We start from the raw sequence: 17495 nt of genomic DNA on the forward strand, positions 1-17495 counted from the left end.
GGGGTTTTACCATGTTGACCAGGATGGTCTCGATCTCTTGACCTCGTGATCCACCCGCCTCGGCCTCCCAAAGTGCTGGGATTACAGGCTTGAGCCACCGCGCCCGGCCTAGAACACTCTTAAACATCAGCTTTTGCCCTTTGTTCAGTGTTGCTCAAAGGGTTTAGAAGAAATAAGGACAAGAAGGAATGAGGGCTCCCCTTCTCTGCTCTCTGAAGATGGGTACATGCTGTGAGAGGCTCTTTTAAACAGAAGCAATACTAGGATATCCACCTGCTTCTGAAAAAGAGACTGCACAAGGTTGTTACCTTGAGTGGTCATAGCTCTTCTGTCTGCTGTTTATAAGTCCTGATGAGCCTCTGGGCTCTAAAAGCAAAAGAGCTGTTGGTTAGATGCAGCATCCATAAGCACCTAGTGTTCCCTAACTCACAGCAAGGCTATGACTGAGGCAGGTGGCAATCTGATCACAGTGTTTGAAGTCTTTTTTGTTTTTTAAGTATTTAGGAAGTTTTAAGGGTAGCTTAAGTGATAAGGAGAAACTGTCCAGAATTGTAATGCAAGATGACTGTTAATTCAACCAGAAAAAATAACTCTATAATCCTAACAAACTCATATATTTTGTAGTAAGGAAACAGACTCACAGCCATTATAAACCTGCTGAACTGCTAGTCAGGAAAAGTGGAGACGGAGCTGGAACCTAGATTAGTATGGCTCCAAAGCCTGTGTTCTTTCCACTACCTCTAAGAGGTCTAACAATATAGTTAGCCAGAGAATAGAAGTAAAGGTATGCAGGAGGAGCATGGAGAGAATGAAGGGCAAGTTTATAAAAACCGCCACGAATCACCAAGAGAGAGCCTATTTATACCTGGTTTCCATTAGACAAGAGCAGAGAAAAAGAAAAAGCTCAGGCTGATCATTACCTCCTCTGATCTGATCAGGGACTGAAGAAGCTTCTGGTATGTTAACTGGTAAATCCATTCCTGGGGAACCATGATGATGTACACAAGGAGGACTCCTTTCAGAAAGACACAATATGGAAAGTAAATTGAAAAGGCACTTAAGGCAACAGTGGAGAAATAGTAAACACAGCACAGCAGTGCCAAATTCTCTAGAGGCTTCATATTTCTGATCCAGATCATATGTCTGGATTTAGGGTTCCATCGTTAAGAGCTACATTCTAATCGTTAAGAGCTACATTCTACCCTGTTTTCCTATGCAGCCACAGCCAAGCTGGAAATGTTGGCTTCAGTCTGGTCATGTCTCAACCTACATCAATTGGTGTTAATAAATGGAAATGTCTAGCTTTTGGGGAGAATAGTTTATGTTATAGTCAAGGCTTCAGCATTTTCCCTACTATTAGGAGACAAGAATGATTCAGAGAGATTCACCAGAGAATTAAAAATAATTTTTTTTAAAATCAGCCCCATAGAAACAGGGCCTCAAAAAATTGGATTAAGACTCAGAATTGTTCCTCTCTACAGAAATCTTTAGTAAAAGGCAAAAGATTTATACAATTTGAAGAGAAACCAGAGTATTGTTTGGTTTTTTAGTGTTTTTTTCCCATAATGGATTTAACTTCCTAATTATGGCTGTTTTTTGAGATGGAGTTTTGATCCATCTCAAAAACTCGGTTGAGTTTTTGCTGCCTTTACTGAAGAGTCAATAAAACAAGGAGGGAAGGTACAGGGATGTTTGTGTTTAAAAACTGGCTCTTGGGGCCGGGTGTGGTGGCTCACACCTGTAATCCTAGCACTTTGGAAGGCCGGGGCAGGTGGATCACCTGAGATCAGGAGTTCGAGACCAACCTGGCCAACATGGTGAAACCTCGTCTCTATTAAAATACAAAAAATTATCTAGGTGTGGTGGTCAGGAGGCTGAGGCAGGAGAATCACTTGAACCCGGGAGGCAGAGGTTGCAGTGAGCTGAGACTGTGTCATCGCACTCCAGCCTGGGTGACCATGTGAGACCAAAAAAAAAAAACACAAAACCAGAAAAAGACACTGGCTCTCAGCCAGGCATGGTGGCTCACACCTATAATCCCAGCATTTTGGGAGACTCAGTCGGGTGGACTGCTTGAGGCCAGGAGTTCAAGACCAGCCTGGACAATACGGCAAAACCCCACTTCTATGATAAATAAAAAAATTAGCTGGGTGTGGTGGCCCGTGCCTTTAGTCCCAGCTACTCAGGAGGCTGGGGTTGGAGGATTGCTTGAGCCTCAGAGGCAGAGATTACAGTAAACCAAGATTGTGCCACTGCACTCCAGCCTGGGAAACAGAGTGCACTCCAACCTGGGCAACAGCCTGTCTCAAAAAAAAAAAAAATACAGCCACCTCTCAGTAATCAAAATGTAAGTAGACAGACTATACTCAGATAATTTAAGGCCAACTAAAACGAATATTTCTTTAAATCCAGAATCCATAAATACTGGGAAATATGGCTTTTATTCATCTAAATTCAGACTTTACTATGGAAAATAGTCTCTTCCCATACTGAAGAAAAAACAGGTTTTGAGATCAGGTTGGTTCCTCTCACTCTTTATTTCACCTCTGAAGAACACCCCAGCTGAGGGGGATGTGAGTGGTACCTGGGCAGTGGTGGTGGAAGCTCCACTACCTCTGGGATTAGGGGCACTGTTTCCAGAGTCTGTGAGGTCATGAGGATGTCATTTATGCTGTGCTCCTGTGGCTGGTTCTCCCCTCCAGGGAGTCTCTCCCCAGCCTCAGCTGGTTCCTGCCCAGCCTCAACCCCAGGTTCGCCTTCAGCACCTCGCTCCAGGCCTGGCTGTGAGAGTGCAGAGCTGTACATGGAATCCCCCAGGGGGCGGCTAGTATCAAAGCACTCAGGCAGGATGATGATGTAATCCTCTGAAGAAGCAGAGGATTGACTCTGAACTTCATCTTTGAGCTCATCCTCCTCCTCTTCCTCCTCCTCCTCCTCCACCACGACTTCTTCCTCGGCAATATGGACAATCTCCTCCCTCTCATTTCCAAGGGGTCCTTCTTCAGGCAAGGCAAATTTCACTAAAGGATGAAAGCAACCAATTTTCAGTTAGAAGCTAAAAGCAGCCCTAAGTACTATCCTTACTTGGTAAAGCCCTGTGGAGCATGAGCTAGAATCATGAAAGCCAGAGGAAAGGGAAGAACTAGAGGGAAGGCCTGGTGCTGGAACCATGACCATATTCTAAGTTTGAAGGCTATGTGAAATGAATTAGAATCAAAGCTCACAGAAAGAAGGTAGGCAGAAACACCCAGGCTTCCAAGAAGCTCTGTGAATCTTAAAAGGAGGTGGCTCCATCCCTCCCTTTTTCCTTTTCATGTGATGGTTAATATACTGAGGTAGTTTAAACCAAAACTGATATACTAGCTAACAGTGCTATAAAAAGAGAAAAAGTTAGGAGATGAGTATTATAGGATTATATTCTTATTTTCCTCCTCTTCTTTACAAAGATGATGCAGTCATGGGAGAAAACTGGCAAATCATGGTTGAGAGGGTAAAAAAGGATATAAAAAAGCTACCCAGGCCAGGTGTGGTGCCTTATGGCTATAATCCCAGCACTCTGGGAGGCCAAGGCAGGCAGACTGCTTAAGCTCAGGAGTTTAGGACCAGCTTGGGCAACATGGCAAAATCCCATCTCTACCAACAATAAAAAAAAGTTAGCTCAGTGTGATGGCATGTGCCTGTGGTCCCAGCTCCTTGGGAGACCGAGGTGGGGAGAATCACTTGAGCCCAGGAGGTTGTGGCTGCAATGAGCCGTGATCTTGCCACTTGCACTTCAGCCTGGGCATGAGAATGAGACCTTATATTAAAAAAAAAAAAAAAAAACCCCTATGAATCCTATCAGAATAACAGCTGAGAACATATTGGTATTGTCTTTCCAGACCTTTTTGTTATGTACTTGTACACACGTGGAAAAAAAATATAAAGATATACATGTATACTTTAAGCAAAAGTGAGATAAATAATATTTAAAGATATAGGTCAAATTTCATTATAATAAAGAGATTCTCGCCGGGCGCGGTGGCTCACGCCTGTAATCCCAGCACTTTGGGAGGCCAAGGCGGGTGGATCACAAGGTCAAGAGATCAAGACCATCCTGGTCAACACGGTGAAACCCCGTCTCTACTAAAACTACAAAAAATTAGCTGGGCATGGTGGTGCGTGCCTGTAATCCCAGCTACTCAGGAGGCTGAGGCAGGAGAATTGCCTGAACCCAGGAGGCGGAGGTTGCGGTGAGCCGAGATCGCGCCATTGCACTCCAGCCTGGGTAACAAGAGCGAAACTCCGTCTCAAAAAAAAAAAAAAAAATAATAATAATAACAAAGAGATTCTCCATTATTAGTCAGATGTACTACATTTGAATTTTTTGATACTGCCTAAAATATATACTTTGGTTTATCTATCTGTTATTCTAGAAGTTTCTGTTATAAAGGTATTTACAGCGGAATTAAACCTTGAGAAACTTTGTTTGGTACTCCTGCTTCTTTCTACCCACTGTTTCTTCGACCGCTGCCCTTGGAGAAAGCAGACAACTCAGCTACCCGGGCCTCCAAAGAGCTCTCTCAAATTACAGGAAGATTCCTTACTGCAGAATCCAGGCAGCACAACTGGCTGCTGTTCCACTGTGGAATCTAGTTGTAATTCTGCCCCTGAGAAAATGGAGAAATGAGTATGGTGGCTTCTTTGCTCCTGATGTTCTAATTAGAACAGTCAGGTAGCATATGTAGAGTTTAAAGATACAAACAAGATCAGAATTTCTGACAAAGATCACTCTCCCTTCACTCTCAGTGAAGAAGAGCACATCTAACTAGTCAAGTCTGGCAGTCAGAACTCAGGTGGCAACCAGCTAGGTGGGGGAAATGCAAGGACACTCACTCTGCAAGGACTTCTGTCTGTAAGGAGGATTGTGATCTGGGGCAGCATCCAAGGTAAGGGATCGGATTACTGTCTCACACACAAACTGGGTCCCACTCAGGTCTTCTTCTGCTTCCTCCACAGAAGCAATGTTCTCAGGCTTCCTCTTTACTGACACCACAGAATCTGAAAGACACATAAACTTTGTCTGCACTTGATGTTTAAGGTGCTGAGGAACATTCACCAGTCATTACCCATGCTAAAACTAAATCAAGGAATAGCTGCTATCTGTATCATGTGAAGGTGAGGAGACTTCAAAACATGAGATGCTACAGAAAGAAAGCCCATTTACATGCTAAGGTAAGGTTAGTAGGGAATGGCTGTAAAATAGAGTATGGCAGGGAAAGGGAGGATGCAAATACTTTACAAATATTTAATCCCTTACCAGGAAGTGCTTTAAATCCTGCCCCTTCACTCTCTTCCTGTATCTGCCCCAAGCCTGGCTTCTCAATTAAAGGACCGTCATGTGGCAGAGGAGACATGCAGGGAGTCATATCTGGAGAATGAAGACAGGAGAGCCATCAAACAAGAGAAAGCATCATATCATCAATAGTCAGTGTCCAGAATTCGCAGTTTGTAGGCTTCTTGCCTCCTGCAGGGATAAAATAAACCCAGATATGCTCTGAGGTCTGTCAAAAAAATTTCCAGACCAATAGGTATCCAAGTATCTCAGATCAATCAATGCAGGACAGTTATTTGGCCTGGAAAGCTGTGGCCAAGACACAAAACCATGAATACAAAGGAACAAAAGGATACAAATATCTACAGAAAAAAAAGAGGATCCCTTTATGGTGGAAAAGCCTTGCACAGACTTGTATTATTCCTTTTTTTTTTTTTTTTTGAGATGGGGTTTCACTCTGTCATCCAGGCTGGAGAGCAGTGGTTCAATCTTGGCTCACTGCAACCTCTGTCTCCTGGGCTCAAGTGATCCTCCCACTTCAATCTCCCCAGTAGCTGAGACCACAGGAGCAGGCCACCATGCCCAGCTAATTTTTTTTTTTTTTTTTGAGATGAAGGTTTTTGCTCTTGTTGCTCAGGCTGGAATGCAATGGCACAATCCTGGCTTACGGCAACCTCCGCCTTCCAGGTTCAAGTGATTTTCCTGTCTCAGCCTCCCGAATAGTTGGGATTACAGGCATGCACTACCATGCCTGGCTAATTTTGTATTTTCAGTAGAGACAGGGTTTTTCCATGTTGGTCAGGCTGGTCTCGAACCCCCAACCTCAGATGATCTGCCTGCTTTGGCCTCCCAAAGTGCTGGGATTACAGGCGTGAGTCACCGTGCCTGGCCATGCCCAGCTAATTTTTAAAAATAATTTTTGTAGAGATGGGGGTTTTACCATGTTGCCCAGGCTGGTCTCAAACCCTGGTCTCAAGTGATCCACCCACCTTGGCCTCCCAAAGTGCTGAGATTATAGGGATGAGCCACTGTGCCTAGCATATTGTTGCTTTTGACAAAGGACAGGAAAGAAGGAACACGGATCCATGATTGCTGCTTTACTGTCCTACTGTGGGAGAAATCCTTTCCATGTCCTCAGAATAAAACACTACCAGTGTCTAGGCTATGGTACTTTTGTGCCTATCAGTAAGATGAACAAGATGAAATGAGTAACATTCTTACCCACAGGGGTGTTGTGGGGCACTCTCTCCAACTCTTGAACAATGTTTATATCCAACAGCTCAAAGGATAGCAGGTCCTATAAAAAAAGACAGGCAGTGTTAGACTGTTTGCAGTGCAGCTGGAGCCATGTCTAGATGGGACCTGTAGACCATTTCCACATCGTCTGGGATTCAACTTTGTTCAAATTCATGCCTCTCTTCAGTCAAGTGAAAACAAGAAGAGTTAAATGGGAATTAGACATTGAAATAACCAAATGGCAGGAAAGAGAATATGCAGCAGGTGTGAAGGAGAATCAGGCCGAAGTGAAGAGGAAACTAAAGGGAGTTTTTGGGGAAGTACAGGATTGAGTTCCCAATTCAAAGAGGAAACATCTAGTTTACAAACTCGGTTCCATGGGTGATCTCCTTCCCATTAAATGCATCTGACTCGATCAAAGTGGGCATATCTCTGATTTTCTCATTACCACCTATGACTCTACCACCTTCTCCTCTCCTGTGCTCTCTCCCTCTGTCCCTTGCCCTTCAAAGTGCTGAATCTTCCACCTGGGCAGTCAGAAGATCCACAGATGGGATGTAGAGCTCCCTCTCACTGGCAACATTTTTTGCCTTCTGTGGGATGCAGGCTGCTGTCCCTTCTGTCTGCTCAGTCACTTCACCAAGCTGTATTTCTTCTTTAGCCAGAAGAAAAGCTTCCTATAGAGACAAACCATTGAGACAAATTTTATGCCTTCAACAAAACTGAAGAGGCAGGCTGACAATGTCCCCAAATATAAAAATGCTGCTGTACCTCTATATTTAAAAAAAACTTTAGAAATGTTTTTGATACAATTTTACAGTTATAGAAAAGTTGCAAAAACAGCAGAGAGAATTCACATTCACCCAGCCTCCCCTAATGACAACTTACATTAACTATATTAGTGAAAACCAGAACATTAAAATTGGGTAACTTTAAGCAGTAAACACTCTGCCCCACTAATACAGAGATTTGTATTAAAAACCTGTGCACTAAGTAGCAACCAGAACAAGACTTCATTAGTATTTAGGGAACATACACAGGGTATTTCAGGAGTCATGGATGTTAAGGAGTAAAGCTATCAGTTCAGCAGCTCCACAGGCCAGGCCAGGCCAGCCACCCCTCTTTCTCTTGTGCAGCCAACAGGGTGACCATGCAGCATTACAAAGAGGTACAAAAGTATTCAGGGACTGCCTGCAGCAAGACCCTAAAGACACTAAAACACCCTAAAGAAGAGGCCAAATATCAGCATAGATATGTGTTGGGGGGAGGGGAGAAGCTAACCTTTCATGGTTTCTAGAAGAACTACCAGCTATGAGTGGGTTGTTTTAGTTTTAGCCACCTTCTTTCTATGATTGGGATACTGGGCCAAAGCCTACCAATCAATGCTCACCTCTTGCTGGCAGGTGAGATCATCAGCTTTGCTTGAGCTGATCATGTTCTTTTCAGTGTTATCAGGGCTCTCTTCGGAGGGGAAAGGATCCACTATGATACTGCACCAGACCCGAGGCCCAAATTGCTGGCCTTTGTGAGAAAGACGCCAATGGGAAGTATACGTTCCCTCCAAGGCTGGGGCAATGAACTCCACAGATACAACTCCCACATGGCCAGCCTTGAGGCAGGGAACCAAAACATCCTTCTTTTCTGTGGAAGCCAAAGTCAGGTTTCCCCACATGAACTTGAGCTACAAAGAACAGTAATAAGAGAAAGCAAGCTTGTCAGCTGAGCACTCTGCCACTTCAAATCAGTTCATCTTCACATTTTGTGGGAAAAATTACCTTTGTGTCTGCACTCCACTTTACATTTCCTGTATTTTTCATCCTCCAGTGTTTGATAAACTTGGTTCCTGGCTGAAGGTGAGTCCCATCAGGCAAATTCTCATCTACAAATGCTGCACTGAGCGTTGGCATAACTGGGGTACAGGGCTGCAAAGGGAGCCTGAATAGAAATTCAGATGCTTAATCACTTGCCACTGGGTGTGAAGGCTTCTGAATATCCCACATTGGCTTGAGAGTCTATGACTCTTGAAAATGTACTAACCCATTTGCCCTAAAAATAATACTAATATTAGTATAGGATCATGTATTAGAAACAATAAATTTTCTGACAAATTTAAAATAATAAAACAAAACAGAGGATAGGTCCGACTCCTGAGCTTAAAAAGTCATGGCAAGTATAATTAAAAGGGCCTATAAATACAACACCTAGAGAGTAAGGCTTTTTTTTTTTTTTTTTTTTTTGAGCCGGAGTCTTGCCCTGTCGCCCAGGCTAGAGTGCAGTGGTGTGATCTCAGCTCACTGCGACCCCTATTACCCGTGTTCAAGAGATTCCCCAGGTTCAAGAGATGCCCGAGTAGCTGAGATTACAGGTGGGAGGCACCAAGCCTGGCTAATTTTTGTATTTTTAGTAGAGATGGGGTTTCAGCATCTTGGCCAGGCTGGTCTTGAACACCTGACCTCATGATCCACCCATCTCGACCTCCCAAAGCAATGGGATTACAGGCGTGAGCCACAATGCCCAGCGAGAGTCAGGCTTTTAAAACACTTGTTCCTTTTGCTTCAATTCCAGATTGCCTCCAATGAAGAGAGGGACTCCACCATTCTGAACTTTAGTGGTTTCTATCTTTCTGAAGGAAACAAAACAAGTGTCAAAAATAACTACCAAACCACCCTTTAATAATACTAAGACAGATAATGGGAAGTTTTAAGGATTTAAGTGTTACGGGGCTGCCAGTGAATAAGACAGAAGTTGGCTGAAGTTCCAGTTTCAGAGAGCTGGGCCTAAAGTTTTGGCTCCCACCCCAGCCCTGGGCTTACATCAGGGTATTAGGCTGGAGCAAGCTTTCAGGTCGGCCTAAAGGAGACTTGGGGCTCTGGAGTCCATGGATTGAATTCCATAGGTGAATTTTCCTATGGAGCTTAAGCTGCTTTTTAAGTTCTTTGACCTCTGCTTTACGTTGTTTCTTCTCAGCTCGCAACCTTTGCTTTTCTGCTTTAAGAAAGTTCTTATCAACCTGTTTCTGGAGCCTGTGAGATAATAAAAGCAAGTCTTAAAAGAAAGGCACAAATAAATTCTGAAGCTATGTGGAGCCAATTGCAATCTCCACCAGTGTCAGCTTTTAGTTTCTTTTATTGTTTTAGAGTCAGGGTCTCACTCAGTCATGCAGGCTGATATGAAGTGGTATAATTATGGCTCCCCTTCCACCTCATATTCCTAGGCTCAAGTGATCTGCTCACCTCAGCCTCCCAAGTAGCTGAAACTATAGGTATGCACCACCATGCCTGTCTAATTAAAAAAATTTTTTTTAGAGGTGGGATCTTGCTATATTGCCTAGGCTGGTCTCAAATATTTGGCTTCAGGCAATCTCCCACCTTAGCCCCTCAAGTTGCTGAGATAACAGTTATGGGCCATTGTGCCCAACCTACTTCAGTTTCTTAATTTCTTTTTATAGTTCTTATTTCTATTTCATTAACTTTGGATAACTGTCTTCATTTCTGCACATCAACTGAAAATGAGTGGAACTAAGGAGATTATCTGTAGTTTTGTGATTCACACCTTGTCACCAGAACCAAGAAGTTAATCAGAGAATAAGCATCTCCATGTATAGGGTTTTACCTGACTTGTTCCAGAGCAGCAGGAAGACGAGGAGTAGAGTACTTTGAGTGAGAGAATGGTTCAGAGGAACTCACAACAGGTTTCCGTAACTTCAGCAGGACGTGGTTAGTGTCATGGCCATATGGCCCTGCTTCACAATCTTCACAGATATTGTAGGACGGGCATAAGCTGTGGGGAAGGAATGGCACAGTACACAGTGGCATAACAGGAAGTACCCGGGATAGGGAGGTATAAGACCAGACTTCTACATTTGCTCCAGTGCCAACTAGCTGGTTACCTGAACACGTCATTTAACTATGCCATGCCTCAATTTTCTTCATTAATAAAATTAGGATAACAACACTTAACTCATACCCATTTTAAATGAAAACCTAAGGGAGGAAGGTAAGATATGAAAGTATATGGGGTGAGGCACAGTGGCTCATGCCTGTAATCCCGGCACTTTGGGAGGCTCTGGAGAGGAGGATCACTTGAGTCCAGGAGTTTGAGACCAGCCTGGGCAACATAGGGAGACCCCATCTCTAAAAAAATAATTAAAAAAAATATTAGGCAGGCATGGTACCCTATGCCTGTGGTCCCAGCTACTTGGGAGGCTGAAGTGGGAGGACTGTCCGAGCCTGGGAGGGTGAGGCTGCAGTGAACTGTGATTGCACCCTGCACTGCAGCCTTGGGTGACTGAGTGAGACCCTGTCACCAAACAAATAAAAGCAAACAAAAAAGGCATTTGGAACAACCGAGCAACTACCCTTAGTGATCTAATTGTGTCTGTTCAGGGGAACAGAATTTTGCCTGGCTTTGCTAATCCAAATGCACATCTGAATTCAACAATCTGAATGGTTACAACCCACAAAGCATGTGGGTGAAGATAAGCTTGTGCTTCCAACTCACAGCTATGACATCTAATGCTCAGAAACAGGGTACAACCAATATCCCTTAACCTAATCAGAAAGCCAGGAAGGTAAATGCTCTTAGGTCTATCACTAGCTAGCTACTCCCAAGCAACTGCTTACCTACACTGGTAGCGGACGCCAACAATCCTTCTTTGGCAGTTGTTGCAAGCAATATGCCAGCTGAACTGGTTTTCTGGTAAAAACAATGTTTCCTCTGAAGTAGGAATTGAGACTTCTGAAGGACAAGAACCCAAGGATGGGTTCTGGAGGACAAGCTTCTCATGTAATTTCTGTTCAAGCTTCTCAACCGTTTCTTTAACCACTTGTTCTCTGAACTAGAATATGAAGCAGAAGGTGGGGAAAAAACTCAGTTCCAATACTGAAAAAAAGTGTGAAGGTATCAATAGATCTGAAACCTGTCTCTGGTGTAATACAAAAACACAATAAACAACTGCTACTGAATAGACATGAAACATAGCAAAAGGTCTATTCCTTCCATAGCTAAACTGGTTCAAAGAAAATATCAAAAATCCTTTTGATAAGTAAATTTCTAAGTTCTTCTCAAGCAGAAATTTGTCCCTCTCCCTTACATGCTTAGAATTAGACTCCCTCTTTTTCTGACACTTCACTGCAAAGGTTACAGCTTTCTTGACTGGAACTGCTGTAGGTTTGGAAATTATAAGCTACCACTCTTCACCTGTACCAGAGGCTGCACAGCAGCCATTTGGGTTTGGTTTTCTATTTCTTCCACATTCCACCTGTCCCAACACTGCAGTTAAAACCCAAGCCAGAGGGAACACTCACTGTCTCCAGGTAGCTCGTGAACCAGTCTGGGGGCTTGTCTTGAGGCTGGTCTGTGTCACATGAAGCAGGTGGAAACAACTGGGAGGAAACACAAGCTGAATGTTGGAGGTTACTTTTTCTATTTAAAATACTTTTTTTTGAGACAGTCTCATTCTGTCACCAGGCTGGAGTGCAATGGTGCGATCTCGGCTCACTGCAACTTCCGCCTCTCATGTTCAACCGATTCTCCTGCCTCAGCCTCCCAAGTAGCTGGTACTACAGGTGCATGCCACCACACCCAGCTAATTTTTGTATATTTAGTAAAGACGGGGTTTCACCATGTTGGCCAGGATGGTCTCGATCTCTTGACCTTGTGATCCACCCACCTTAGCCTGCCAAGGTGCTAGGATTACAAGCATGAGCCACCATACCTGTCCTTAAAATACTTTACCTGGAGTATATTATTTTGAGGTTTCTTTTGTGAAATCATCCAAACATATAGTTTAAAAAAAAAAGTCACAGTATGAAGGTGTACTAAAGGAAAACACAGTCTCTAGCTCCCCCTGCTCCCCCTTCTCCAGAAGTAAACTACTGTTACCAGTTTTAAAAGTAGGAGACAGAGAGGATCACAATAATTCCCATCTCTCATAAACATGCAAATCTCACAACAAAGACGATGAGAAATAAATTTAGAAACTGGATAGACTGAAGCAAGCAATGGGGAAAGGATTCCCTATTTAACAAATGGTGTTGGGAAAACTGGCTAACCATATGCAGAAAAGTGACACGACCCCTTCCTCACACCTTATACAACAATTAACTCAAGATGGATTAAAGACTTAAACTTAAGACCTAAAATCATAAAAACCCTAGAAGAAAACCTAAGCAATGCCATTCAGGACATAGGCATCTGGCAAAGACTTCATGACTAAAACACCAAAAACAATGGCAACAAAAGCCAAAATTGACAAATAGGATCTAATTAAAGAGCTTCTGTACACCAAAAGAAACTATCATCAGAGTGAACAGGCAACCTACACAATGGGAGAAAACTTTTGCAATCTATCTGACAAAGGGCTAATATCTAGAATCTACAAGGAACTTAAATTTACAAGAAAAAAACAACCCCATCAAACAGTGGGCGAAGATATGAACACTTTTCAAAAGAAGATATTTATGCGGCCAAAAAAACCTATGAAAAAAAGCTCATCATCACTGGTCATTAGAGAAATGCAAATCAAAACCACAGTGAGATACCATCTCGCCCCAGTTAGAATGGTGATCATTAAAAAGTCAGGAAACAGGCCAGGCATGGTGGCTCACGCCTGTAATCCCAGAACTTTGGGAGGCCGAGGCAGGAGGATCACTTGAGGTTGGTAGTTCGAGATCAGCCTGGCAAACATGGAGAAACTCATCTCTACTAAAAATATAAAAATTATCCAGGCATGGTGGCACATGCCTGTAATCCCAGCTACTCAGGAGTCTGAGGCAGGAGAACTGCTTGAACCCAGGAGGCGGAAGTTGCAGTGAATGGAGGTTACGCCATTGGCCATTGTACTCCAGCCTAAGCAACAAGAAGAGCAAAACTTCGCCTCAAAAANAAAAAAAAAAAAAAAAAAAAAAGTACTTCCTCAAGGATCTAGAACCAGAAATACCATATGAGCCAGCAATGCCATTACTGGGTTTATACTCAAAGGATTATAAATCATTCTAGTATGAAGACACATGCACACATATATTTATTGCAGCACTATTCACAATAGCAAAGGCTTGGAACCAATCCAAATGCCCATCAATGATAGACTAGATAAAGAAAATGTGGCATATATACACCATGGAATACTATGCAGCCATAAAAAAAGACTTCACACCAGGTGCAGTGGCTCACACCTGTAATCCCAGCACTTTGGGAGGCTAAGGCGGGTGGATCACAAGGTCAAGAGATCAAGACCATCCTGGTCAACATGTGAAACCCTGTCTCTACTAAAAATACCAAAAATTAGCTGGGCATGGTGGTGCGTGCCTGTAATCCCAACTACTCAGGAGGCTGAGGCAGGAAATTGCCTGAACCCAGGAGGCGGAGGTTGTGGCGAGCCGAGATCGCGCCATTGCACTCCAGCCTGGGTAACAAGAGCGAAACTCTGTCTCAAAAAAAAAAAGACTTCACATCCTTTGCAGGGACATGAATGACGCTGGAAACCATCATTCTCAGCAAACTAACACAGGAAATCAAATACCGCATGTTGTCACTCATAAGTGGGAGTTGAACAATGAGAACATATGGACACAGGGAGAGGAACATCACACACTGAGGCCTGTCAGGGGGTGGGGATTTAGGGGAGGGATAGCATTAGGAGAAATATTTAATGTAGATGACGGGTTGATAGGTGGAGCAAACCATCATGGCACGTGTAAGTAACAAATCTGCACATTCTACACATGTATCCCAGAATTTAAAGTACAATGATAATAATAACAAAAACTTGTTTAGCTTTATTTAAAAAAAAAAATTGAATAGACTGGGCCATAACCTTCATACCTGCACTGCAGGCTCCTCTGGGGTCTTCATGTCCGATCCCAAGACTCTCACCAGTGAAGAGTAATGTGCAAGTGGCTTCTTCCCTGTCCTGGAAGCTAGTCGTTTTGCTCCTACAACTGGGGTTGGGGCTTCATCAATGACATGGTACCCTTCGTGGACTTGCATCTGCAGCTGGTTTCCCTGTTTAACTGCCATCTAAGAGCATACATTATGAAACAAAAACGTAAGATGCCATTCTTCTTTCCCAGATAAAGTTTCAAAGACATCAAAACAGAATGGTGTGGTAAATTATGCTAGAAATTATTAGGATTTTTGTTTGCCTTATTAAATCCAACAACAAATAGAATATATATATATATATTTTTGTTTTGTTTTGTTTTGTTTTTCTTTAAGACAGGCTTTCACCATGTTGGCCAGGCTGGTCTTGAACTCCGGACCTCAGGTGATCCACCCACCTTTGCCTCCCAAAGTGCTAGGATTACAGGCATGAGCCACTGTGCCAGGCCTAGAAATTTATTTTTATTTTGGGTTTTTCAGATGGCATTTTGCTCTGTCACCCACATTGGAATGCAATGCATGGCTCACTGCAGCCTATCTGTCTCCTGAGTTCAAGCCATCTTCCCATCTCAGCCTCCTGAGTTGCTGGGATTACAGGGGCACATCACCACACCTGGCTAAGGTTTTTGTTTTTCTTTGGAGAAAGGAGTCTCACTGTGTTGCCCAGACTGGTCTTGGATGTCTGAGCTTAAATTATCCTCCCACCTCAGCTTCCTGAGTAACTGGGTCTAGAGGTGTGTACCACCACACCTGGCTAATTTTTGTATTTTTGTAGATGTGGGGTTTTATGATGTTGCCCAGGCTAGTCTTGAACTCCTGGGCTCTAGCAATCCGCCCACCTCGACCTCTCAAAGTGCTGGGATTACAGGTGTGAATCACTACGCCCGTTGGCTAATTTTAAAATTTTTTTGTCATATGTTACCCAGGCCCATCATAAACTTGGTTTTGTTATTAAAACCACAAAAGCATTGTGTTGCTTTATTCCACACACACCAAAAAAAAAAAAAAAAAAAAACAACCCATAAAAGTAGGTTGTAAGATAGCAAATTAATTAAGATTTTCCTTAACTGGGTTACTATTTTTCTGTTTTGTTGTTGTTGTTGTTGTTGTTTGAGACAGAGTCTTGCTGTGTCGTCAGGCTGGAGTGCAGCGGCATGATCTAGGCTCACTGAAATCCCCACCTCCGGGTTCAAGTGATTCTTTTGCCTCAGCCTCCAGAGTAGCTCAGACTATAGGTGCGCACCACCACACCCAGCTAATTTTTGTATTTTTAGTAGAGACAGGGCTTCACCATGTTAGCCAGGATAGTCTGAATCTCTTGACCTCATGGTCCGCCCGTCTCGGCCTCCCAAAGTGCTGGGATTACAGGTGTGAGCCACTGTGCCTGCCCTAATTGGTTTTTATATAAGACTACATCTATGGAATCTTAAGTCAGGGTTCCAAAAAAGTCAATTCTAGACTAACAAAACTTAAGAAACAAAGCTATGTCCTATAATTAGGCGTTTAGTTTTCCAATAAGAACAGTATTTTGGGGCCAGGCACAGTCGCTCACACCTGTAATCCCAGCACGTTGGGAGGCCGAGGTGGGCAGATCACAAGGTCAAGAGTTCGAGACCAGCCTGTCCAACATGGTGAAACACTGTCTCTACTGAAAATATAAAAATTAGTCAGGCATAGTATGCCTGTAATCCCAGCTACTTGGGAGGCTGAGACAGGAGAATTGCTTGAATCCAGGAGGCGGAAGTTGCAATGGACAAAGATGGTGCCACTGCACTCCAGCCTGGGTGACAAAGTGAGACTCTGTCTCCAAAAGAAAAGTATTTGGGGGCTGTGTGAGGTAGCTCATGCCTGTAATCCCAGCACTTTGGGAGGCAGAGGTAGATAACTTGGGTCCAGGAGTTCAACACAAGCCTGGGCAACACAGCAAGAACGTGTCTCTACACAAAAAAAAAAGTATAAAAATCATCAGGACATGGTGGTGTGTGCCTGTAGTCTCAGCTACAGAGAAGTCTGAGGTAGGAAGGCCTCTTGAGCCCAGGAGGTCAAGGCTGCAATCATGCCACTGCACTCCAGCTGTGTAAGCTGTGATCATACCACCGCACTCCAGCCTGGGTGACGGTGAAATCCTGTCTCAAAAAAAAAAAAAAGATTTTTTAAAACAAGTGCTATCAGTGAAAAAAAGCTTTTTAAAAATAAAAATGGCCAGGTGTGGTAGCTGGGCACAGCGGCTCACACCTGTAATACCAGCACTTTGGGAAGCTGAGGCAGGCAGATCATTTGAGGCTAGATTAAGACCAGACTGGCCAAAATAGCGAAGCCCCATCTCTACTAAAAGAAAAAAAACAGTTGGGTGTGGTAGCACATGCCTGTAATCCCAGCTATTTGGGTGGCTGAGGTGTGAGAACTGCTTGAACCCAGGAGGTGGAGGCTGCAGTGAGCTGAGATTGTGTCACTGCACTCCAGCCTGGGTGACAGAGGAAGATTCAAACAAAACAAAAAACAAAACAAAACGAGCCAGGGGTGGTGATGTGCATCTGTGGTCCCAACTACTCAGGAGGATGAAGTGGGGAAAACTACTTGAGCCTGGGAGGTTGAGGGGGTAGTAAGCCATGATTGCGCCACTGCACTCCAGCCTCTATGACAGGATGAGACACATGTTAAAGAAAAAACGGCCGGATGCAATGGCTCACACCTCTAATCCTAGCACTTTGGGAGGCTGAGGTGGGTGGGTTGCTTGAGCCTAAAAGTTCAAGACCAGTATGGGGAACATGGTAAAACCTCATGTCAAAAAAAGAAAAGGCAGGGCTCAGTGGCTCATGCCTTTAATTCCAGCACTTTGGGAGGCCAAGGAGGGGGTTGGATCACCTGAGGTCGGGAGTTTGAGACCAGCCTGGCCAACATAGTGAAATCCCATCTCTACTAAAACTACAAAAATTAGGTGGGCATGGGGGCAGACACCTGTAATCCCAGCTACTAGGGAGGCTGAAGCATGAGAATCGCTTGAACCCCAGAAGTGGAGGTTGCAGTGAGCCAAGATTGTGCCACTGCACTCTAGCCTGGGCAAAAA

The 17495-nt window shown here is 43.8% G+C and overlaps 1 protein-coding gene and 1 non-coding gene across 4 annotated transcripts in view; both read right to left on the minus strand.

The window, feature by feature from the left end:
• Positions 1 to 129: 129 nt before the first annotated feature.
• NBR1 (NBR1 autophagy cargo receptor) overlaps positions 130 to 17495 on the minus strand; it is a 29926-nt gene continuing 12560 nt past the window's right edge. The window contains exons 6-19 of one of the 3 annotated variants that reach the window (XM_017509333.2): positions 14372 to 14566; positions 11854 to 11931; positions 11170 to 11384; positions 10160 to 10327; positions 9361 to 9570; positions 8323 to 8482; positions 7938 to 8228; positions 7075 to 7224; positions 6533 to 6608; positions 5297 to 5407; positions 4873 to 5037; positions 2585 to 3020; positions 921 to 1015; positions 133 to 366 (exon numbers count right to left, since the gene is read on the minus strand). In XM_017509333.2, the coding sequence (XP_017364822.1) occupies positions 305 to 366; positions 921 to 1015; positions 2585 to 3020; positions 4873 to 5037; positions 5297 to 5407; positions 6533 to 6608; positions 7075 to 7224; positions 7938 to 8228; positions 8323 to 8482; positions 9361 to 9570; positions 10160 to 10327; positions 11170 to 11384; positions 11854 to 11931; positions 14372 to 14566 (2412 nt within the window). In that variant the 3' untranslated portion in view covers positions 133 to 304. Of the gene's footprint in view, positions 367 to 920; positions 1016 to 2584; positions 3021 to 4872; positions 5038 to 5296; positions 5408 to 6532; positions 6609 to 7074; positions 7225 to 7937; positions 8229 to 8322; positions 8483 to 9360; positions 9571 to 10159; positions 10328 to 11169; positions 11385 to 11853; positions 11932 to 14371; positions 14567 to 17495 lie in introns of all 3 variants that reach the window. The other 2 variants (XM_037731673.1, XM_037731674.1) reach the window with 2 other exon arrangements.
• LOC119468355 lies at positions 1420 to 1535 on the minus strand. The gene has a single exon (XR_005197015.1). It is a non-coding gene; the product is annotated as a U5 spliceosomal RNA (small nuclear RNA).

Source organism: Cebus imitator, unplaced genomic scaffold, assembly GCF_001604975.1.
Source record: "Cebus imitator isolate Cc_AM_T3 unplaced genomic scaffold, Cebus_imitator-1.0 Scaffold415, whole genome shotgun sequence".
NCBI classification, from domain to species: domain Eukaryota; kingdom Metazoa; phylum Chordata; class Mammalia; order Primates; family Cebidae; genus Cebus; species Cebus imitator.